The 25,321-nt window shown below is 41.5% G+C and overlaps 1 protein-coding gene across 9 annotated transcripts in view; it reads right to left on the minus strand.

Annotated features, from left to right (window-relative positions):
* Mast4 (microtubule associated serine/threonine kinase family member 4) overlaps window positions 1–25,321 on the minus strand; it is a 590,473-nt gene that overhangs the window by 237,867 nt on the left and 327,285 nt on the right. For 5 of the 9 annotated variants that reach the window (XM_052743379.1, XM_052743381.1, XM_052743377.1 and 2 more), the window contains one exon: window positions 22,673–22,708. The exons of the other annotated variants lie outside the window; for them this stretch is intronic. In XM_052743379.1, the coding sequence (XP_052599339.1) occupies window positions 22,673–22,708 (36 nt within the window). The remainder of the gene's footprint in view (window positions 1–22,672; window positions 22,709–25,321) is intronic. 9 annotated transcript variants of the gene reach the window in all.

Consider the following 25,321-nt stretch of genomic DNA (forward strand, 5'->3'; position numbering starts at 1 on the left):
TGTTACACAAGTCCACACAGTTCTTCATCTACTCAACTGTTACACAAGTCCACACAGTTCTTCATCTACTCAACTGTTACCCATGTCTACAGAGTTCTTCATCTTCCCAGCTGTTATACATGTCCACAGAGTTCTTCGTCTACTCAACTGTCACATATGTCCACAGAGTTTGTCATCTAACTAGCTGTTACACACATGAACATAGAGTTCTTCATGTATAATTGTTTATATTTGCTTCTTTGTTTCATAAGACCCAACTCATGATGAGATTTTTCTAATTTTCCATCTATTTGTCTTTAATGTATCAAGTACATGATTTTTAAGCTGCATGATCTCCTACCTCTGAAGCAAACTGTAAGCCACCTCTCCTATGATCTGGTAATATGATCCTGTCTCTTAGCATGCTTAATCATCTTTGTGTGTGTGTGTGTGTGTGTGTGTGTGTGTGTGTGTGTGTAAATGTATATGGAGCTCAGAGGACAACGGAAGATGTCTTCCTCAGTCATCTCCATGTTATTGTTCTGAAACACTGTTCTTACTCACAGTGACATTCTCTTTGGTGAGACTTTACTCAGTCTCTTTCTAAGTTTAGGACTAGAACATGGTCACTTATTTTCTCGCTGAATAACCAACCAGGACAGTAGTGTAATGATGGAAAGAGACAGGCTCGCTCTTTCTCTTTCTCTTTCTTCTGTTCTTTCTTTTCTTTTTCTTTTTTCTTTTTGGTTTTTTGAGACAGAGTTTTTCTGTGTAGCCTTGGCTGTCCTGGAACTCACTTTGTAGACCAAGCTGACCTCAAACTCACAGAGATCCACCTGCCTCTGCCCCCCCAAGTGCTGGGATTAAAGGCGTGTGCCACTACTGCCTGGCAGAGACAAGCTCTTTCAATTCAGGCAATTTTGAATGCGATTTCTTTTTCTACACAGCAAACAACCTTCATTTAAATATGAATGAGGAACTATGTAACAAATTATTACATAATTTAAAAAATCTGTTCAGTTATATGGGCTTTTAAAATATTTCTTACACTGAGTACATTTTATACCAACAGATTACACTCATCTTACTTGGGCACCAGAAGTGTTTAGGAACATGTCACCTACCATCTTCATTCTGAATGGTGATTTGAGAATGGCCTTCAGTATGACATGACATACTGGGAAGTTCAGTGGGAAGAAACAGGAGAAAATAAAAAATATGCTTATTTGTACATTATGCAATTTTATATCTGGGAAGCCAATTGGAGTCAACCAAAAATTGGTTGCTGAAAGTGATGTGTTAATTACCCACTATATATGTAAACCTCAAGAGATTTGCTACCAGTGACAAAAGATGTGGCAGCAGTAAGACCATCCCTATGTGAAAACAAAAGTAAAACATGACGTGGAAAATAATTGTAAGTAAAATTTTAGCAGCGTGCACTTACTGCACAAAGTGGGAGGTTTCACAGTGACAGTTTTCTATGAGTCTATCACACACTTTTACCATGTCCGCTCCTATTGCCCTCTTCTGTCCTCTCTTCACCTCTTCCCTGTCCTTCCAAACAGGCGCCATTCTATTTTCATGTCATATGTACGATCATTAAGTGTGCATGTGTGCACATACACAATACAATGTAGGTTCCACATATGAAAGGAAAATTATATTTCTGGAGGGGGGGGTCTGGCTTATTTTGCTTGATATACTATGGTAAAACCTTAACAAGGAATGTGTGTTACCTACAAGAGATGAGAACAAAATCATTTATCGAAGAAAATCTAAAATCAGTATCATTAAAGTAAATGTAAAAAATCCATAGACGGAAGCACTGGCTGCCAGAGGATGAAACTCTTCTTCCTAATGCAATAAGCATGTTGGCTTGTTTAGAAGTGTGGGATATAAACAAGGGACTTACATCAACTAAGCAAGCACGCTACCACCGAGCTATGTCCACAGACACATGCGTTAATATGTCACTTAGGGAAATGCAGCCTGGTGGGAGTACCCCAACAATAACTGCTGCATTTATCCAGGGAAAACAGCTTTAAAAAGAGGTAAATCTGAAAATCAGGAGCAATTATAAAAACAGAAGTCTATAATCATACCAAGCAGGGTAGCATTTGCTAAGGGAAATACAGATCACAAAACGGGCCACACCTTAAATATAATGAGACAAAATGAATCAGCGGGTAAAGGAGGATTGTCTGGAACTGGGGAAGAAAGCCACTGGTTAACAAAACGGAAATAAAGTTTTATCCAATTATGCACTGACATAAATTACAAATGCATCAGATGACAGATATTTATTTTGTGCTTATTGGGTACCGGACTCCACAAAGTATCACAGATTCAACTATGAAGATCAGCCTAGTAGTAATAAATCAAGTAGTACATGGGAGAGTAACCGAGGCACCCACTCAACCCCTGCTGGTAAATGATGCTATGGTCCAGTATGAATGAAGGAGCTGATAGGCAATTTAGAAAGGGCCATGTGGGTCCAGTTCACTGCGCCTCTTTAATGCCTTCACACCAAAATATAAAGCACCTGCTAGCTAGAAGAAACTCAGCTATTACAAATTACAGTAAGGATTTAGAAATAACCTGAGTGCTGTGTTTCCTGTACAGAGAGGCTGGGTCCTTGTCTTTCTACCTCCAGTGAGTGGAAATTCCCTGTGATCTGTCATTTGCTGGACCTGAGGGTAAGCATGAGGGCCTTTTCATTCAGGAAGAAGCGAGGAGGGGAAAAGGGAGGGTGCAGGTACAAAGCCTGAGTAGTCAGTCATGGGCAGAGGAGAGGACGGTGCAGATACACAACGGAGTAGTTAGGAAATGGGACGAACACGGCTTCTAAGTAGCAAGGACTGGGGGAATCCAAACACGTTTCAGAAGTTTTATGACTTTCCGAAAGCAAGGATTGGCAGCTAGAATCTCGGAGTGGAAAATATCCTAACAAAAACCGTATTTCCAAGAGAAGAAATAGAGACTTTACCATTGCCTTACAGTTCAGAGTCAGCTTGTTTTATGTGTTTAAGGAACCTACACAATGCTTAACACCATACCAGGAAGTGCTCGAGAAAACCTTTACAGCTGTGTTTCATGCTTCTTCAGGTTGCAAACAGGTGGCTTTAAACCCAGGTTGGTGTAGATGCCTTCTGCTTGACTCCCTTCATCCTAAGCATCATTCCCCTCCCCAAAGAAACACTTTCGACTTTGAAACCAGAATAGCAGAAGGATAAGACAACAAGGGAACCCAGGAGTGATGAAGACTGGAGCTGGAATCATCTTCTTTCGGTGACTAGCTGTGAGACACAGAGAGAAGTTTAATGACACTCCCGGGGCCTTGGTTTCCACTCTGCAGAGATAATGGGCCCTAACCTCAGAATCAGAGAAAAGTGTGCAGGGGGAGAAGCGCCTGGCATCTGCAGAATGAGGAGCTAGAACATGAGCAGCATAGGCTCACTAGCTGGCGAAGCTTGACCTGGGAACTCCATGACAGAAACAGACGAAAGGCCAACCTAGAAGGTGGCTCAGGGAGTTTGAAGGGAATGAAGGACAGGTAGGTCAGAAAAGGGCAAAAGTATAGATTCAGTGGGTAGTAATGAATTACAAAATTACAATACAATTGACCTCCATCGGCTCCTTGGAAGACTGTAATCGGCCTCATGAAAAATCCAGTAACAGGAGTGTACCAGCGTGTATGTTACAGACATCATGCCACATAGCATCAAAATCTAATGACTAACGACAAGTTGAGAAACGGGGCTGACTGTGTCAGACACTTGTGTGGCCTCTCTGCATACAAAACAAATGGAGAGGCTAAGGATTGTGAATGTTTTTCTTGCAATCTAGCAGGCCCCACTCACTGGCACCTAGCATGTGCCATGCGCAATGCACCGCAACCACACCACCGCTCATGACTCACAGTGACTTAGGTCATTCTCATTTCAGCAGACAGGAAGTCACACAGCAGACAAGTGGCAGAACCAGACTGAAAGTCAGCCTTACCTTTTGAGAAAAAAAAAAAAAGGATGTGATCTCACAAATATGGAGTCTCCTGGAAATATCTTTCGAGACAGAATGGAATGCATGAGTCAAGAGTGCTATATGTCTGCTGCCTGGAGACTCTCCCCCAGTTTACTCTTCCTGGGGTGGGGCGGTTCTGGACTTCTCAGTGCAGCCTTTGGGTTCTACCTTTGCTTCCAGGTTAGCTCACATGCAGCAGACGACACAGGTCTAAGTTAGGATAGTTTCCTAACAAAAACCCAAAAAAGCTGAATACCATTAAAAAAGATGTACAGCTTTGATTCAAATAATTGTTTCAATAGAGAGCAAGAAGACAAATATTAACCAAACACAGACTAACCTAAAGTATAAATATTAAACAGCCTGTGTATAAGTCACATTATATCCAATTTTTTTTAAACCCATTAAAAGTAAATTTATACTGATTCTGGCCCTTAGTTTATTCCATACCAGTTTTCTTCAAACCAGACTCTGAAGGGAATTTTTACAGGAATATGAAGCGCATGAGCTCAACAATTTTTGTTGCCATTTCTCTGCAAGTCTTCACAAATAGGAACCATGTGATGACCACCCTTTAATTTCAGACAGTCCCATAATCTCATTGCTGCACTTGCATACATACTAACGGGCAAGCTGGTCAAGGGTGACGACTTCAATTGCCCTGAGCTAATGAGAAGAGACCGGAGGCCCGATACATCACGAAGACTGAACGATATCGTGGGGCACGGCGGAGTCATCACCCAGGGCTTTCCATCAGCAATGCTATAAGAGGAGCGAGCCCCATACTGAGCAGGAGAAAAATGCCGACTAAAAGCAACAAGCAGCCAATGGCACACCCATGCTGTGACCGTTTCAGCAGAGCAGCAGTAATAGGGAATACTAAGTTGGCACTGCTCTAAATTCTGCTCCTTCAAAAGTTGTGTTACCCTTGTTTTAATCTGTTTCCACAGTACACAGTTAGACACAGAAGTTTATGCCTGACCTTTTTGTATGTAAGACAGTACTAAAATAAATGTCAGTATTGGGGGAGGTATGAAGAAATCTTTTTTCAAAGTTTTTAAAAATCATATATTATTCAACCCTTGAGGAACAACGTCAAAGTCTTAGGGTTTAGACAGCAAATATGACGAGTTGCTTGGTTGGGCAAGCACTGAATCCAGCCAGCAGTCGGCAGATGTCTCCATCAGCTGTTTCAGGTTTAGAATGCAGAAATGCAAGAGACAAAGCCAGCAAGCAAAATAAACAACAACAGAAAGCCACAAACCAAAATAACAACAAAAATCCTTAAAACAAAACAAAACTGAAAAGGGAAGAAACCCACATGTCAGCCTAGATATTCTACAACTGATGAATGGATACAGAAAATGTTACCTATAAACAACAGCATTATTCAATCATAAAGAAAAGAAATTACATTATTTTTAGGAAAGTGGATATTCCTGGGACCACCAAGCTAAGCAAAATAATCCAGACATAGAAAGACAAATGCCACACTGATATGTGGAATCTTGGTTTAAAGTGTCTAAGTAAGACATGAGAAGAGGAAGGGGGATACTGGGGATGAGGAAGGAGACCAGGGACCAGCGCTGAGAAGGTAACGGAGCAGGGCGAACATGAGCAAAGACCATGCGTGTGCAAGGCTGTCATAATAAAGCCACCCCTTTGTACAATTAATATTTTATGCTAATTAAAAAAGTGCAAGTGTGAGCCAGTGTTGAACCCCAAGGGACTTAAAATCCAGGCAAAGAAAAAGATTCACAAAAGGGGAACTCGGTGATCCTTAACTGCCTACGGCCAAGGACACAGATTTATGTGACAGCTATTGAAAGACAAAATATCCAGACTCGAGAATGTGGCCCAAGTCCGGGAAGAAAATACCTAAGCGATGAGAGAATCAGAACAGTGATATGATGAAGTAGATGATTTTATTCAATTAATAAATAGAGACGAGATGACGACGTGTGACCAAGACAGACAGCAGCTGGGGTCAAACAACCGAAAATAGCATGCCGCATCAGGAAAGGATGGAACAACAACAGGGCTGATGAAAACTTATACACATGACTCTAAATCTCTGGATCCCATTGAGTCAAATTAAACCAATTCCTCGTCATCAAGGAATTTCTTTTTTTAAGACAGGGTCTCACAAACCCTGGGCTGTCTTTGAACTCTCTATATAGAAGATGCCAGCCTTGAACGGGTGACCCTCCTGCTTCCACCTCCCAAGTGTTATGACTGCAGGTCTGCAGTACAAACAGTTCACATGGGGCTCAGGATCAAATCTCGGGCCTCATGCGTGCTAGAGAAGCACTCTAAGTTACATCCTTAGCCATGAGTGAATATTTTTATGTATATGAAATGTTTTATGTAATAGGCCCAAAGCAGTACAATACAGACTCGGGTAGTTATGAGAGATGTAAGCATTTAGTTTATTCCCACTAAAGAGACATAGACAGAATGTGTGCATAGTTGGTGATAGCAATAAGTGATGAATGAGATATATAAAAGGCCAGTCATATTACATTTGAAAGAGCCAGAAACCCCCTGGCTTCCCAGGATCTATTGGTTATAAAATATGATTCCTGTTTGGAGGAGAATTAAAGACAACAACTACCAGGAGACAAGAAACACGAGTTATGCGCTGTGTTTACCGGCTGATGACGAACCATGGAGTAATATTTTGAAACCCTCAACACAATGTTTTGTTGAGACTTACTCAAACCAAATGCAGACCCTGAATAAGTGTAAGGATTTAATTGCTAAATTTCATGGTTTGTCACAGAGAAAATAGCAAATTTCACTCTATCCAAGATTAATAGAAAAATCAGAAAAAAAAAACCTGGGCAAATTATTTACATAGCCTAAGTAGATATCAAAGATTGCAGACATGCTCTGAGAAACAGAACTAATCGCCAGCCTGTGACCCATGCATAGCTAATTAGCGAGCCCAAGGTGGAGAAAACCACCCCAGCAGCATGCTGATCAGGGCTTCATTATTTCTATTGTAAACAAGAACCTGCCATGCAGAGCATTTAGCTCCAAGTGCAGTCCTGAAACAAGTTCATTACACTCCGCCTTTCTCTGCTTTAACCTTCTTAATGTTCAAGAGAAAACAGTGTTCTTTGCTGACAGCCACGGCCTGTGGGGTGGCCACCTGAGTTTTCGCCCCTTACCTGGAACCAAACAGTGCTCCTGAAATCCTTTATAGAAAAGAGACCTTATGAAAATTGCTACCTGATTAGGCAAATGAGGGGAGAAAAATGAGACATTTATTGAACGGTCCTCTCCGTGCTCCAATTTTCCCAATGAAAAGGCTGACATCACAGAAACTGATGAAGTTTCTGGATCTTTCTGATGAATGTGGAAGAGTTTTTCCTCCTGATGGAGACCTCCCACCTCAAGCAATTCACCTTGCAGGGTGACAGAGGCTCATCTCTGAGAAGCCTGCCTTGGTTAAGATTTCATAGGCAACTGAGAAGGGACAGTTTAATTGAAGGATTCACATGTTACATATCTTACACACGAGGGCATTAAAGATGTCCTTGTACCACTCCATTGTTCCCCTGGAAATGAAACGATGGACATGATCCCTGTTTTAAAGCATTTCCACAATTCCCTGCAGATAACATGGCTTCAGAGTCCCCTCTACACACTTTAAAAACTTCAGTGGGATAGTCCAAAGGGATCATCAGGGCACAATATTGCCATTTTGATTGTGACTTCACTGGGAAGAGCTTACAGCCCTGCACTTGACTTTTATCTTCTACAGCCTGGGAAATACACACCCTGGCTTCCTGGAGGCAGCCCCTTTTTTGATATGCTCTGTAAATAAAGAGTGATGTAGGTGATGGACATGGGCAATAAAACTCAAATGACCTCTGGGGTGTCTAGACTGGTTCAAAATCGGAAGCAGCAATTAATAAATGAAACCCAATGTAATGGTGAGCTCAATCCCGTTTTACTGACAAGTGACAACACTAAAAGCTTTGTCAGCAATGGGTTAAGCAGACTGTCTGAAACCAAGCTGGCTAGGAATCTCTTGCTAATCTCTGTGTACTCCCCACCAAGAAATACAGTATAGAGAAAATAAAACACTTCTAGCAAACCAGCACAGAGACTCTTCCCTCAGTACAGAGAATCTAGGTTCCCATTAAGTACCAAGAAAGTTAACTTACAGTTGCCAAAGTTGACAGTCTGGGAGAAAAACTAGGGAAGAGGAATGGCGGCTGGGATAAATTTTGAAAAGTCTTTGTGAATATAAGGTCAAACACAGTAAGGAAGATGATACTCTTTATAACACAGGTGAGTATGAATAGCAGACATTAATTGCTACATCAGTTACCTAAGCAGGAGATACTGGTTAGGGGATCACATAATTGTGACTCTCAATGACGCACTTAGGAAATGACTGCCTTGTTACAGATAAAATAAGTTCTATGAAGCTCCATTTCCCCTAAATCTTGTACTCATGAAATTGTTCATCTCTGGGGACTAGCTGAAAATCCAAAGACACAGAAAAGCATGAATAATTCAAGATGGATAAGGATGTTTTCAAGGAACCTTTATTTACCCTATGCAGCTGTATGGAGTGGGTCCCCTCCACAGGACCCAGAATATGACATTGGTCCTGACACAACACCCCCCTTACAGGCCTCCACAGCACTACTGAACAACAGCCCTGCCTCTCCTGGTTTCCTCCCAGGGTCCTATTGCCTTAGAGAATATCACTCAGGCACTAAAAAGGAAGGGGCCCAGATGCAGCTACACAGAGGCAGGGCTTCCCTGCCTTAGACATTCTAAACACACTTAAAAAAAAAAAAAGAGGCAAATGTTTATTATCAGAGGAGCTTTTGTTCTTTGAATTATTTCAAGCTTCCCAATTATTCCTCATTTACTCTGGACTGATACATGTCCAATCTGGTGCAGCCTTTGTTTTTCTATTCAGTTGTCTATCTTAGTCTCTCTCTTCTTATTCTCTCTCTCTCTCTCTCTCTCTCTCTCTCTCTCTCTCTCTCTCTCTCTCTCACACACACACACACACACAGACACACACACACACACACACACACACTATACTGACCTCAATACTATGAATGTGTGACTGAAGATAAAGGCCAGTGTTTTTTTGGTAAGCAAAATAACTTCCCCATGGGGTCAGCTGCATGGAGCTCATGACAACTGCTCTTCTGGGCTGATTATCAGCCAGTCAGAGTCTCCATCTTCTTCTCAGCTCTGTGAGATGATGACAGAAAACAGTGGCGTGTTCTCAGCAGGGCTTTCCCTGCCAACGGGCTGCTGCTGTCACAACTCGATGTTTTCTGGCAGGAAGTGGCCATGCCAACACCATTTATGGTGGCAAGAAACAGAGTTAGAATATAAAAACATGAGCAGCTAAGAAGGACAGCGCTTCAGAGTGCTCTCCTCCAGCTCACACAAAAGATGCCTTGGGGAAGAGATGCCAAGTGGCACAGCCACCCAGGCCTTCTTTCAGTCCTAAGAAGAAGTTTTTCTTTCCGTTTTTCTTGGACCTCTTCTGTACCCATCCTCTGCAGGGTAGTGACTGGAGACCCTGTGGTGAGGATCTCCCTGTGGAGCAGGTATAACTATATGGAATTAATTGATAACCATAATAAGTGACTTAAAATAGCTTATTGCTTTCTAATGTAAGAGAGATTCAGGAGCAGCTAGCCAGTCCAGGGACGCATTGGTGGCTCCCAAATCATCCCACTGAAAAGACTTCCACTTTTCAGTCAACCATTCTTAACAGTCCAATCTACCTATCATGTTCACTTCATGGGTCAACCTGGCTGCTGGGGCTCAGCCATCACAAATGTATTCCCTCACAGGAAGGGGTGTGGGGGGGAGTAAAGGGTCTCTGTTAGCTGATTCTCCCTCCAACAGCTTCTGCCTGTATGTCAAGGGCCAGAATACAATATATACATTCTGACTACACAATACACTTGCATGGCTGAGACTGGAGTCTGATAGGTACAGCTCCTTGGCTAAGTGCTGTGGTATATATGAAACCTCAGAGTTTATTAGTAAGACTGAAGGGAAGGCTGAACCTCAGTGTATAACTGGGTGTATCTACCTGTGAGCAGTCACCTCTACCTTGGAAAAATTTGAAGCAGGAGAGCATCTTGACTCATTCACCAAGGAGATGTGACAGATGATTAAGATGACTATATCCTAGCAGGGAAAAGTGCACATGCTTAGAGGGTTCTAATATTGCTTTCCCAGTGTACCCCAACATGGGAGGAATGTTCAGACTGTTAAAACAGCTCCACTGATCCACTCCAACTCCCCATCTCTTCTCAGCAACCCGATCCCATTCTCCAAGCATAAACGTGGAGACTTCCAGGCATCTCCACACAGCACTACTGCACAGGTAACGTAGTAGAAATAATATTCATTTGCCATCCTCTAAAGTGGGATTGATTGGATTTCAATAGATTAGTCTTTGCTCTAATGAGGTGTAGAGAGGGCCTGAAGAGAAGGAAAAAGAAAGTGCATGGAGGGCCAACCCATGTTTGCTTTGTTACCTGGCAAATGCCCTTCTAACTGTCTTCTCCCCAGGCACCTTGGTTATCCATGTACTTCACATCCTTTGCACTGACTAGCCGTGAGACAGTGGAGACCTTCCTGGAGCACTTAGTAAGAAGAGGCAAGGACACTCTAATGGCAAGGGCAGACTCTCATCGGGAATGTGTACTGGCAGGTGGAATCTGCCTTCCAGACTCAAGCAGGGAAATGAGAAAGGAGGGGTGTCACCATTAAACGGCATTCCTTAAAAACTGGAGAATTTATAACTCTCAAGAACTCTGCTTGAGACCTTATCTGCAGACAGACTTTACAGATGGACTTAGAATGGAGTCATTAGGGTGACTCTAAATCAGTATCACTGAGTGGGATGTACCATGAGAAAAGCTATGCACAGGTAGAGCCAAGGAGAGCCAGAGACTGCCAGCAAGCCAACAGAGGCTAAGTTATATGATATCCCTCCTATTATTAATACGTTCTTTGTAATGGGTTCCACAGTGATGGTCAGAGAGATGTGGAAGAGATTTTTCTGTCACCATCCTCAGAGGCAGTTGCCCCGGGGACCCCATGAGTTCAGATGTCTACCTGTCAGAATAAAGACAATAAATTTCTGCTGCTTAAGTCATGTGGTTTACACTGCATTGTTACAGGACCCAAGTAAACAACAAAGGGCATCTTCATCCTCTCTCCAGGTCTAGCACAATGCTTCTTTTTTCTCTCAAGTGACCAAATCTTTCCATGTATCTCCCTGCTCATCTCTATCTCATTCTCAAGCTACTCCTTGGATTATATAATTCTTGGCCACCAACACTTATATGCATAGGGCTATGTCACATAGTGGTCAGGGGTGTATCCCAAGAAAATCACTGATTAGAAGGCCAATAGTAAGAGGAAGGTATGGAGCTTTCTACCCTGACAACGATGTTCCTTTTCTATAATCAAGATGATTAGAAGCCAGATACTAATGTTAACCCATGTTTCAAAGTCTATACACATGCTATCACACAGATACATACATACATACATACATACATACATACATACATACATACATACATGTGTGTGTGTGTGTGTGTGTGTGTGTGTGTGTGTGTGTGTGTGTGTGTATTTTGGTTTTTAGAGACAGGGTTTCTCTATGTAGCTTTGGTGCCTCTCCTGGATCTCATTCTGTAGACCAGGCTGGCCTTGAACTCACAGATATCCACCTGGCTCTATCTCCCAAGTGCTGAGATTGAAGGCATGTGCCACCACTGCCTGGCCAGATATGTAGGTATCAACAGCATATATAGAAACAAACTATATGGATGAAGGAAGAATTAAATGCAAATGATTACACACTAGGCATACAGTAACTGCTCACTTATGATGATTCAACAAGCTCATATATGCACAAGCATTCTATGCAGCAATGTCTCCTGAAGGTAATTTTCTGCTTCTATAACACTCCATTCATTCCTTCTGCTCACTGTCCTGTGAGATACCTGGCAGAAGCTGAAGGATCTGGAGATGCAATCAATATTCTTTAATGATCCTTATCAGTTGACTGGGGAAATACCACTTCCATGAATATCCATTCTCTTTTATTGTTTGCTTAATAAAAACCCTAAGAAGAGACTAGCATGACGAAAGCCTTCCTGTACAGCAATAACCCAGCTTAACAAATCAAATACACAAAGAGTTGAAAGCTCCCAGGACCCTTCCCTCTCCTCAGCTTCCTTCTCTTACCCCAGAGAATTTGGTGCTTTCTGTTCTCGAGTATGTTTTTATACTTTCCCGAGAAAAACAATCCACCTCAAATGATGGGGCTTAGATGCCACAACCCCATCAGCTACGCCTCCACCCCCTCAATCCTGTTTCTTTCTCTTATCCAGAAAATCAAATCAGATTGCATCAGCTAATAGCTATTTTCAGCTGTATGACCCTCACCCCCAATAAAGTGGTGACGCAAGAAGTGCAAGCCTGCTGAACAGGAAATAACGTTTTGCATGGCATTTAGTTCTACACTATTCAATTCGTACCTATGTTTCCTATGCTGAGAATGTTGACCACAAACCTCAGCATGTATAAACCGAATGTAAGATGGCAAGGAAATTAGTCTCTTTTATATAGATGCCTAGAAGAATAATCAATAATGAATACATCACTATTTTTCTAAACCCTTATAGACTGATTGATTGATTGGTTGATTGGTTGGTGGATTGATTTAGTGTGTGTGTGTGCGTGTGTGCGTGTGTGTGTGTGTGTGTGTGTGTGTGTGTGTGTGTGTGCAAGTTGAGCATGTGGAGGACAGAGAGCACTTGGCTGGAGTTAGTTCTCTCGTTCTATTATGGAGTATCAGGGTACCAAACAAGTCATCAGTGAAGTCTGACAGCAAGCTCCTTTGCACACTGAAGCATCTCATTGTACGCCCTCCCTACCTTTTAGTTAAACATTGCATTTTATATGTATGGGTGTTTTGCCTGCATGTATGTCTATCTATGCATCATGTATGTGCCCAGTACCTACAAAGGCCAGAAGAAGGTATAGGAGCCCCTAGAACTAGAGCACAGACAGTTGTGAACTGTGATGTGGGTGCTGGGAATTGAACCCGGCTCCTTCTGAGGAGCAGTCAGTGCTCTTAACCACTAAGCTATCACTTCAGTCCTCACTTTAAAAATCTTTCAAAGAAAATCCACCAAGTTTCTCTGTTCTCAGAAAAGATTTGAGATAAAAAACTAAAGTATACCAGCCTGGAAATGCATTAGCTAGAAAACCCAAGTCCAGCAGTGCATTTGGAACACCACACATTTTCCATGAAACAAGTATGTAGGAATTCTAGTTATGAATTAAGTAAAGGATGGGCTTTCACCAAGAAACTGCCAAGAGGTAAAGGAAATATCTGACTTCAAATCACACACAACTATATTCTACAGGTATTGTGGGACACCTGTTAGCTCCTAGGCACCATGCTTGCATGAACAACACTGCAAAGACCCTGCTCTTGAGGACCCTCCACTCTAGCAGGACAGTATATATACACTCTAACATGAATGATACCAACTGAACAACGCTGAGGCTCCTTCCACGATCAATAAGTCACACTACAAATCACGATTTGTCTAAGATGGGCTGCTGTGCTGTTCCTGGGAGCTCTCACGGAGCCAAAGTGTCACAGACAATTGGTTCTATTCTCTGAAAGAACACGGAGTCTCTGTGGACTCCTAGAATCTAGTAAAATGTGTTGCTCAGAGTGATTTCCAGTGCATAAGATGGAAAACCTTTTTGGATTTTTTTGTATCAATGGCTTAGGGGAAACATCATCACTTGATATTTGATGAAATGCAACACTAAAAATAAGTACTGTCCACAGTGCCCTCAACAGGTGGACATGATTTCTAGAAGCATCCAACACACAGCTCTATTGCCTATTTCTGTCTGAAGTCAGCAAATTCATGGCCAAATGGAGCATTTGACTCATTGACAACTGGTCAACTCAGAAAGTACCAGCCAGCTGGAAAGAAAATACATAGCAAGAATCAATGATTGTCAATAAAGGAGCATAAAGAACACAAACACCTGGAAAATGTCTTAAAATGAGTGTGGAAGTACCATTTGACTCCATATATTACTATCTTTTTCAATGATGGAAGCAATCAGAAAAAATTCATCAATGCCTTCTTATCTGTGAGAATTTACCATGAAAAATATGCACAGCAAAATAAATTGCTACCTTATTTCTAAAATTTAAGACTATTAGCATTCGAAGAACCTAAAGGAAACCTCACTTAATGTATAAAACACAGCAGTGAAAATTAACACCTTTGCTTTAATTTTTATTAATTTATTATTATATATGTATGAGTTTTGTCTGCATACCATATATATGCCTGGTGCCCACAGAGGTCAAAAGTCACAGACAGTTGTGTACTGCCATGTGGGTGCTGGAAATTGAACCCAGGTCCTCTGGAAGAGCAGCCAGTGGTCTGCTTTTACTGCTCTCCACCCCTGCCCCATGATAATATCAGAGAATTCTGAACGCATTTCTGCCTGCCTGTTTTCTGTAGTTTCCCTACACACTCACCTGTAAGACTAATAGAATTTTATTTAAATTACTATCATTTAAATTAAATATTTCTACGAGAACAATTTGCCCCCATTAAAATAGCACAGATGCTCTATTTCCATCCACTCAAAAGATGGGCCACAATAACAAGTATATACACATCAATTCATTCTCCAATGTGATTCTTAGAAATGCTTCCATGTTGAAATTATTTTCCTCTTTGAAAGGATCATAAAAGTTCAAAGAGGTCAAAACACACAAACTCTTCCGAAATTAGCTCTTTCAACGAAATAGCCTGGTGCCAGGTCCTCAGCCACTTCTGCTGTGTCTGTTCATCAGCCTCATATCTGATTAGCCAAGGGGAGAGGTGGCCACAGGGAGACAGCAGGAGGACCAGGTGGCTTGGTTTTTAAACCCCTGTCACACGCTGTTCATCTCAGGATTAAAGGGCTTCTTAATGGAAAAACAGCTAACTCTTTTTATGATAGGCTTTTTCTTCCTTTGGCTGCTGGTGGGTTGGGAAGCCAAAGAATAATTTGTCACACCTATGAACTCCTCTGTCTCCAAGGCCAAGTTTCACTAGCCCCCACTGAACCACTTGAAATATATGACTGTCCTTAGGCATAGGCCAGTGTGCAAGGTCACACATCCAGACAGAGTGATTTCTACAGCAGCCACAAACATGTAAGAGCAGCTGTGCCCAGTCTCATCATTCACCCCACAAAGGAATGCACGAGCATCAGGTACCCTTAGGGGTATCGCATGGAACTTTTGGGGTTCCAGGGTGACACTGATCCAGGACCTCAATAAGAAGCTAAAGGGCCAGCAGCTTGATGTAACTCGCTACTTCAGAAAGACCCTACCACCCCCAGAAGCAACACCCCCAGGTCATTCTTTTCCTCTGGAAATATCCCTTCCCCCAATGACTGCTACAGAGTGACAGCCTGCATTTCTAAGACTCTTGCTGCCAATACCTGGCCATATTGTCTCTGATTGACCCCCAAAGAGGCAAGAGTGAGATTCCCTAACATTAACGCACCCCAAGAGAACAATTTTGTGTGCCAGGCTCATGTTGAGTATGGAAACCTTCAGCTACCTGGCATTTCTTTTAATCAGCCATCCTGCTTTGGGGATCATTTTACACAGCCATCTGGCTTTGCAGACATCAATGCAAAGACTATGAAAACCCCATTTTTTTTTTTACTGTGGCCCTCAATGGGGAGCAGTGCACTTCAAAGTGTGTTCAGCTCCCATGGTTCTGGTGCCCAGAATAGCTTGCTCAGAATCTTCATTGTTCAGGCTTCCAGGGGACCTGGCCATCTAGGAGATAAAAGGATACTTCTGAAAGCTCCTTGTGAAAGAAAATATTTGTTCACTCAGAGTATTCCTACAAATGTGATCTTACGCTCCACAGCTGGAAGCCTGGGAAGATGAAAATGTGGGGCCTTAACAGATGTGGTGAGGACCTGGTCAGATAAATGGGAGGTTGGGAACATGTGCCATCCTAAATTGGAGGATGCTGAGGTACCCGCCTTCCTGTGAATATTCCACTCATTCTTACACATTTTTCCACACTTCAGGATGGCATTAAACAGAAATACTTTGACTTTTTTTTTGTTCGCCACTGAATACAACTGCAATTATATTTAAAATATCTTTACTTTCTATCTCTTTGACACATCCACTTTTGAAGTTTCCTATTCATACATTTCAATAGCCCTATCTCTTTCTTGGCAATAGTATATTGGCCTTTAACAAATGCATCACTGAGATGGGAGCTCTCTCTCTCTCTGGCTCTATGTTTTTCTTTGCGAGTAGTTCTTTCACTCATTAGAATTTGAATGCTAGCAGAAAGGACAGAAGAAAACAGAGGGGACTGACATTTAAACATCCATATGGATAAAGAGACTGTGACGATTAATTGCGAGGGATCAAATTTGAAGTGTCATTTTAAAAGGTGGTCCTTTGACATGGCTTAACCTAGAAGCCAAATGCAGCTGGAGACACATGTCACCAGCTCACAATAGGTTTCCCAGATGATGGAGGCAGCTATTCTGCTTTAAGGCACAGAGAATAAGGGTCAGCAACTACTGACCCAGTGGCTTTCTCCAAATAAATGGAGCAGTCTGGACTCATACTTTTAGTGGCCAGAAGACCAGCCAGCAGGCAAGGCAAGCACTCAGATGACAATGATCACTGATTAACAATTTCTCCATTGAGCCAAGGGACAGGGTAGGTCCCTGCTCTGAAAGAACTGATCCCTCTGGGGGAATGCCATCACACTTCAGCCTAAACACAGATGTTTAAACTCTAGGCAGTATGGAAGTCAACATGGTTGCATCAATATTTTGTGACCTCCTGTGTGGAGGAAGCTTAGCATTTTCTTGTAGTGGACTAAGACAAAAGAAAATAGGAGGACGGTGGCATTTCATTTCTAAGCAATTTAGGATGATGCCAAACACAAGAACGCAATACTTAACAAGAGAAGCATTTTAGAACAAGAACAGGGCAGCCAGATTTGATTAAAACCATGCTGAGTGAAGTCACAGTTATAGGCAACCTTTGCAAACCATAAATTGATAACTAATGCATGTAAGCCGCCTTCTTAGTTTTAATTCATTTTTATTTTATTTATAATGGAAGTACAACAAACCACAAGGGTAGTTTCCATTCAGTCAGATCTAGGTTAAAAACGCTTATGAATGGGGGCAGGAGAGATGGCTCAGCAGTTAAGAGTACTGGCTGCTCTTCTAGATCACAAGGGTTCAATTGCCAGCCCCCACACAGCAGCTCCTGCAGTCTGTAAGTCAGTTCCTCCTCCTGTCCTCTGCAAACACTGCACACACGTGGTGGTACACAGGCACACGTGTGCACACACGTGGTGGTACACAGGCACACGTGCAAGCAAAACCCCACTGCACATAAAATAAAAAAATTTTAAAAGAGTGCCTATGAATGAAGGCTCTTCACTCTTCAATTCAGAAAGATTGCCCTGACTTTAGGGTATTGCTTTGAACACAACACCTAAAAGGCTCTGGAGGGACAGCATCATTTTCTGGTCAACACTTTCATTTGTTTAGTATCTGTATGCTAACTTCTGGGGCTGTAATAGAACCATAGCTGACTTACTTAAATAAACATGCAGGGCTGGGGGCGTAGCTCAATGGGTAGAGGCCTTGCCTAGCATACACAAAGCCTGTGTATGAAGACAAAGGGCATGGGGACTGGTGCCTGCAATCCCTGCACTCAAGTGATGGAGGCAGAGGGATCAAAGGTTCAAGGGCATCCTCAGTTGCATAATAGCAAGTCTGAGGTCAACGTGGACTACATGAGACCTTGTCAAAAGCAAAGGGCCAGCCAGATGGTGCAGCAGATAGACATGCTTGCTGATTCAGCCTAGCGACCTCAAGTCAATCTGAGAACCCACATAAAAATGGAGAGCTAGAACGGACTCCATGAAGATGTCCTCTGAGGTACACACACACACACACACACACACACACACACACACACACTCACACACACACACAAATGGTATTTGCACACAGACATGCATACACACAATGGCATTTGCAAACCCACACACATCCAACACACATGCCTGCACACACACACACACACACACACACACACACACAGATAAAAAAATTTTAAAGTGAAGTCAAATAAAAGAAATAGATCGGCGTGCATGATTTTTTTAACTCCGTGCTGCAGTTTCAGAACACTGAAACTTTTCTTAATTCCCATGAGCACTACTTATTTCTATGACTGTTGTTTTCCTCTTTCTAATCAATCACTTCATATGTGGCCATCATAAGTAACTTGGGACACCTTGTGCCATCGCAACAACTACAGTTTTGTCCCTTCAGGAATAGAGCACTGTGCCATGGCCACAGCAATGCCCAGAGCCTCTCACAGCTCTGCCAAGCTGTGATCACAGGTGGTTTTCCAGGCTTATTTGTTTAAAAAACGATATTTTCAGCCAGGCGATGGTGGCGCATGCCTTTAATCCCAGCACTCGGGAGGCAGAGCCAAGCAGATCTCTGTGAGTTCGAGGTCAGCCTGGTCTACAGAGCGAGATCCAGGACAGGCACCAAAACTACACAGAGAAACCCTGTCTCGAAAAACCAAAAAAAAAAAATTTCTGCCCTAGTTTAAACATTCCTATCTCTCAGTGACAGGGTACCCCTGGAACAAACCGAAGACATACATACTTAAATTATTAGAAATTTTGGTTCCTTCATTATGGTTAATCTTATGATGTGTCCTTTAGTGTCTCTTTTTTGTTTTAAGTTAAGCTTTTCAATTTCTGAGGTTTTGTCTACATTCTAAGCAGAATTTTACTTTAAGATAACAATGTGGTGTTTCCTCAGATACACACATAATTACATCTGACATCTACTCTAATTATATCTTTTTATATTTATGATTATTGTCTCTGTCAGTTGTAATGATGATTAGAACTTGGGTGCAGGAAACACTTTTGGGTTGATGAAAACAGTTTATTTGGAAACCAGGAAACATGATAAGCCTTTTATTTAACATCATTTGTCGATCTTTGCATATTTCATGACTAACTCGTGGCTTTCAGCTCGTCTCACTTTCGTGTCTTCTAATTACCACTTCCTCGATGCTGGTTCTGATTTCGATACTGGCCAGCAGAAATCATTCATTTCATTCCATCTGTCCTTTAAATCTCAACTGCCACATATCACTGAAAGCGTTCTTGTTCTTTAGCAAAAACAGAACAAACAACAACAAAACTGTTCTGAAAACAACAACATTCTGCTGATCTCAACCAGGACACGCAGCTATGTTTACAAAAGGAAGTCCACTGCTTATTGCTCATTAGTGGAGAGTGAAATTAGAGGAATAAGTTGGAGAAAAGAACCATGATGTGAATGGGCACATAGGAATTCACAGAAGGGAGGAAATAACTTGATCACCTTCTTTAGAATAAATGGTTACAATCAAAGATCATATAAAGAAAACTTCAACTGTCACCATTCATTTGAGTCTTCTGCATAACTTAATGTCCCTCCTTTTTCTAAATTACCATCTTTATTATATGTACACACAGAAGTGCCTTCCCAATCCATTTCTTAAAACTAAACTACCATTAAAATTAGGAGGGCTCTTCCTTTTCATTCATACTTATATCCAGTTATAGAACTCAGTGCTTACAATACACGAATTCTTTCGTCATTTTAATAATGGCTACAGCAAAGTTAATGATGTTTTTTCTTTAATCAAAAAAAGCACACGTAGAACCTACCTGGGGAAGTCCCTCTATTTTCATAAGAACAATACAGATCTCAGCTGTATTTGCATATGTATTAATGTGTGAGCTAATATTAGCATTATTTTAATAACAGGCAATTGTGTGTGTGTGTGTGTGTGTGTGTGTGTGTGTGTGTGTTTCCTTAGACAAGGTCTCACTATAAAGTCCCTTTTTTTTTTTTTTTTTTAAAGATTTATTTATTACATATACAGTGTTCTGCTTGCATGTATCCCTGCAGGCCAGATGAGGGCGCCAGATCTCATTACAGATGGTTGTGAGCCACCATGTGGTTGCTGGGAATTGAACTCGGGACCTCTGGAAGAGCAGTCAGTGCTCTTAACCCCTGAGCCATCTCTCCAGCCCCTAAAGTCCCTTTTGACCTAGAACTCACTGTGTAGATCAAACTGGCATCAATCTCACATATTTATCTGCCTCTGCCTCCCAAATGCTAAGATTAAAAGGTATGTGCCATCATATTTAGAAACAACGGGTAATACTAATGTTTAACTTTAGTATCTGAAATACTTCTAAGATTTAATTTTATATTTTTATGTGCATGTGTGTATAAATGTGTGTACACACACACACACACACACACACACACACACACACACACACACATATATATATGGGTACACAGAGAGGTAAGAAGAGGACATCAGTCTTTTGAAACCTGACTTACATGTGTCTGAAGTCACCTGACTTAGGTGCTGGGATCTGAATCCAGTCCTCAGCTTGAAGCAGCAAATGTTTTTTTTGTTTGTTTGTTTTTTTGTTTTGTTTTGTTTTTTGAGACAGGGTTTCTCTATGTAGCCCTGGCTATCCTCGAACTCATTCTATAGACCAGGCTAGCCTTGAACTTAGAGATCCACCTGCTTCTGCCTCCTGAGTGCTAGGATTAAAGGCATGTGCCACCACTTAACCACTGAGCTATCTCTTCTGCTCCTCAAATTCTTAAAAACAAGAAGTTATTTCTTTAACACTATGCCAATAAAAGTTTTCAAAAAGAATTTAAGAATGTTAGGGAATGGAGTTAAGCCAATGCCCTGTAAATATAAATTAAAAGTCAATAATTGTCTTAACCAACTCAAATATTAGATAATTTCCCCCAAAACGTCCAAGTATAACAGTTCAAAATCCATGAAATGTTCCATATTAAGCTTAAAAAGAACAAAACCATAAACTATTCTAAGCAAACTGTTTTATTAGGCACTTCAAAGGTAGCTCATAATCCTCATCAATGAGTCTACAACAGAAATGCCAATCATTTATAACACCACAGTCACTGAAAGCTTAAAGCACATGAAGTTTAATGCAATGGCACAATTCTCTGATGGATTACAATGTCCTGTCTGTTTCCCTAGTTTCTGCAATTTGGAAGGATTAAGAAGGTATCACAGAGAAAACAAAATCGCATTGAAAGAACTAGAATGGACAGAAGAAATAACTTGCAGTTTATTGGAAGGTATTATTCTAATTATTAGCATCAGGTAAAAGGACCCTCCACACTGAGAAAAACTCCTTTTTGGTTCTACCTACTGTTTTATCATCTTTCGGATTTAGAACACATGTAAGCTGGGCATGGTGGCACACACCTCTAATCCCAGCCCTCTTGAGTCTCTGTAAGTTCAGGCCAACCTGGTCTACATAGTGAGTTCCAGGAGGGCCAGGGTAACAGAGTGAGAACCTGTCTCAAAAAGATAACTAAGTAAGTAAACAAATAAATACAACTTAAAAATTAAAAAATAAATAAAAGAAGAGAAACATTTATATAAAATGTCTCTAACGTTAAACTGTAAATCAGAATATAGAAAATTAAAAACAACTGTGACACACAGGAAACCAAGGCTAGAGATAACTTACCATATATTTCAAGTCCCTGGGGAGTCACAGAATAGAATTAGGTTGGTACAGACAGAAACAAAGTAATTAGAAAAGGCAGGTCAGAGGTAAACCCAAACACACATATGCCATTTTTCCATATGACAAGTGTTAACATTTCAGCCCCATGAAAAATGAAGGTTTTTTTTGGGGGGGGGGTTGTTTTGTTTGTTTGTTTGTTTGTTTGTTTGTTTGTTTGTTTGAGACAGGGTTTCTCTATGTAGTCCTGGCTGTCCTGGAACTTGCTTTGTAGATTAAGCTGGCCTTGAACTCACTGAGATCTGCCTTCCTCTGCCTCAAAAGTGCTGGGATTAAAGCATGTGCCACCACCGCCCAGGGCAAATCAAGGGTCTTGTAATAGCTTGAACTTGGGTCACAGCTTATGCATCTGAGAAACAAAAAGAAACAGGACCCTGCCTCATATCACATCCTACATTGAAAATTGGATTAACATTCGGATGTTTTGTGTTTTTTTTTTAATATTTAAGACAATTTCTCATGATCTGGAGGTAATCAAACCATGTGGAGCACAACAGAAATCTCAGAAGTCATAAATGGAAAGATATTTTTGATTAAACAATTAACAATTTCCACTTGACAGGAGACATTATACATAGAGGGAAAAAATACCACAGAGATGTTTTCACACATATAACAAACGATTAACACCATTAAAAACTGGGCTCCTAGAATTTGAAAATGGAAAGATGGGCTATGAAAATGAGATGAAGAAAAAAGGAACTCAGACAGTTGAGACTCAGCATTAGCGGCAGGAGAGAAAATGAAAAATCAATCATTAGAGACAATAAGGCCGGCAAGAATTTAAAAGGGGCATCTAGGGCTGGAGAAAATGCAGGAAATGGGAGGTGGCTTGCTATTCCTTCGGGTAATGTAGCAATGTCTATGAAAATTAAAAACACACATACCGTTTGACCAAGCAATTCCACTTCTGGGAATCTACCCTATAGGGAAAAAAGGACCAGTATGTAAGTGTGTAAGCACAGAGACATCTGCAGCAGGGCTGCTGCTGGGCATCAGGGCTGGCAAGGGTGGTACTGAGTACATCCACGTCCACCAGTAAGAAACGAAACTGCCAAACATCTATCATGCCAAATATTACGTCATCATTCAAATGACTGGGATAGAGTTGTCTTCATCAAGTCGGAAGACTGGTGAGGTGAGAAACTCACTCATTAGAGACAATATGCCTAGCATATTGCCTAGAAGAATAAATGCCTCGCATTTTTGCTAAGGCGGGTAGCAATGTACGTGAACACACTTTCCTGGGTATAAAGCCAAGAATGCAAGCACAGACTAACCCAACAAGTGCCACATGAGTGATAAATGGAGACAGCGTTTACGTTTGGGCTGGCCCACTAGTTAGGATGAGCACAGTTATGAACTCTATAGCTTTCACAGCTATGTCTGATGACGAGTGTCAGCCTCCGTTAGGAGAAGCACCCCAGGACATTCATGCTTGGTGAACTGGCACCGAAGGGACAAAGAGCTCTTTGCTGGCTCACGCTCATTCTCACCCGTGTTCATTCTTGGTGGCTTGCCCATATCTACATTTTTGTCTGTCTCCTCTGTGTGTGTTCAGCATACAGTTTGGGCAACGCAGACTACACTCCATTTCCAGGGACTCCTAACCTGTTTCTGACTTTTCCATTGTCACTTACACAGTTGTAAATCTTCCAGTTGTCATGTTTTTCAGATTTTTTAAAAAATAAAATGTGATATATATATATATATACACACACACACACACACACACACACACACACACACACACACACACACACACACACACACACACATACATGGCAGGTCCCAAACTGCATTCTAAAGGCATTGGCTTTCTGTGTATTTCTCATGTGGACAGGAAGGAACAAATGTACACACAGCATGTGGAGGCCACAGGCAATTTTGGGTGTCTTCTTCAATGGCTCTCCATCTGTACTGACTGGTTTTGTGTCAACTTGACACAAGCTAGAGTCATAAGACAGGAAGGAGTCTCAGTTGAGAAACTTCCTCCATAAGACCCACCTGTAAGGCATTTTCTTAATTAGTGAATGATGGGGGAGGGCCCAGACCACTGTGGGTGGTGCCATCCCTGGGCTGGTGGTCCTGGGTTCTATAAGAAAGCAGGCTGAGCAAGCCATGAGGAGCATGCCATTAAGCAGCACACCCTCCATCAGCCCCTGCCTCCAGGTTCCTGCCCTGTTTGAGTTCCTGTCTTGACTTCCTTCAATGAAAAACCATGCTTTGAAAGTGTAAGCTGAATAAACCTTTTCCTCCTCAGCTTGTTTTTTGGTCACAATGTTTCATCACAGCAACAGAAACTCTAAGACACCATCTATATTTTTGAGAAGAGATCTCTCACTGAATCTTGTGTTCAATGATTGGCTAGACTGGCAGGCATCTGAGCCCTAAGAATTCTCCTATCTTCATCCCTCTGTGACTAGGATTCTTGGCACCCTCCTTTCTACATGGACGCTAGGCATTTGAATTCAGGCCCTGCATCTTGTGTAGTCAGCACTTTACAGACTTGAGACATCCTCGTAGCTCAGTCAATTCAATTTTAATATCCTTGCTCTAATCAGATAGATGCTCCCAAATTCTTTCATTTCAATATGGCATTAAAAAACTATGAATGAGAAAACCCACATTCTTTCCTATTTCAACTCAGACTAGCCTAATGGCAAGAGCTCAACATATTCATGGTTAGGTTCAGAATTTAAAGTGGATCGATCAAAGGGAAACTATCATGACAGGAAAATCAAGGTTATCCCCTGGGTGAAAATGAAAAAGGAAAGAAAGTGTCCTGGGAAGAGTTGGCACACAGCAGTTATATGAACCCAGGTCTGCATGAACAATACACCCTGGTTATTTTGGTGTAAAGGCTAGGCTTTTCAGTCTTCTGTGCCAGTTAGCTTTCTTTATGTTATTCACACACTTTGGGTTAGGTTTTCTATTAGCTGCAATCAAAAGCTGACCAATCAATAAATTTCTCAATGGATACTGCCATGTCCATGCAGAATTGTTTTCTGAAAGGAGCTTACTCAGTTATTTCAAATTTCTACTATTTACTCAAGGTATCCTTGTGTTCAATTACCTTGATTTGGTAACATTTGGGAGAATTTTCAAAAAATCCTCAGTGGAGATCCTCAGGCTAATACTTAATGACCCAGGACAAGTTTCTAGTGACCACACAAGAGTGATTCTCCTAGACGCATCGGATCCATGGATTCTCAGCCATCACCTCTCATCTCCCCCCACTTCTCATCCTTCCCCTCTGGATCATGTTTTCAACATGTTGGGAAGGTAACTGCTGGGAGCTGGAGATAGCAGTTTCCATGTACACTGCAGGACATTTAACATTATTCTTGGCCTCTTTTTACTAGAAAGCGAAAGCCTTGTCTACCCTCAGTAATTAGGACAACCAAAGATATCTCTAGACATGGTCAAATGTCTCTGGGGAAGGGAAGATAGCAAAATTACTTTGGACTTCCTCCTGTCCTAGACCAATGATCAATTCAGTTGTACAACAGACATTACTGCGCTATAGGACACAA

This window comes from Peromyscus californicus, unplaced genomic scaffold, assembly GCF_007827085.1.
Source record: "Peromyscus californicus insignis strain IS unplaced genomic scaffold, ASM782708v3 Scaffold_18__1_contigs__length_77618521, whole genome shotgun sequence".
Lineage (NCBI taxonomy): Eukaryota > Metazoa > Chordata > Mammalia > Rodentia > Cricetidae > Peromyscus > Peromyscus californicus.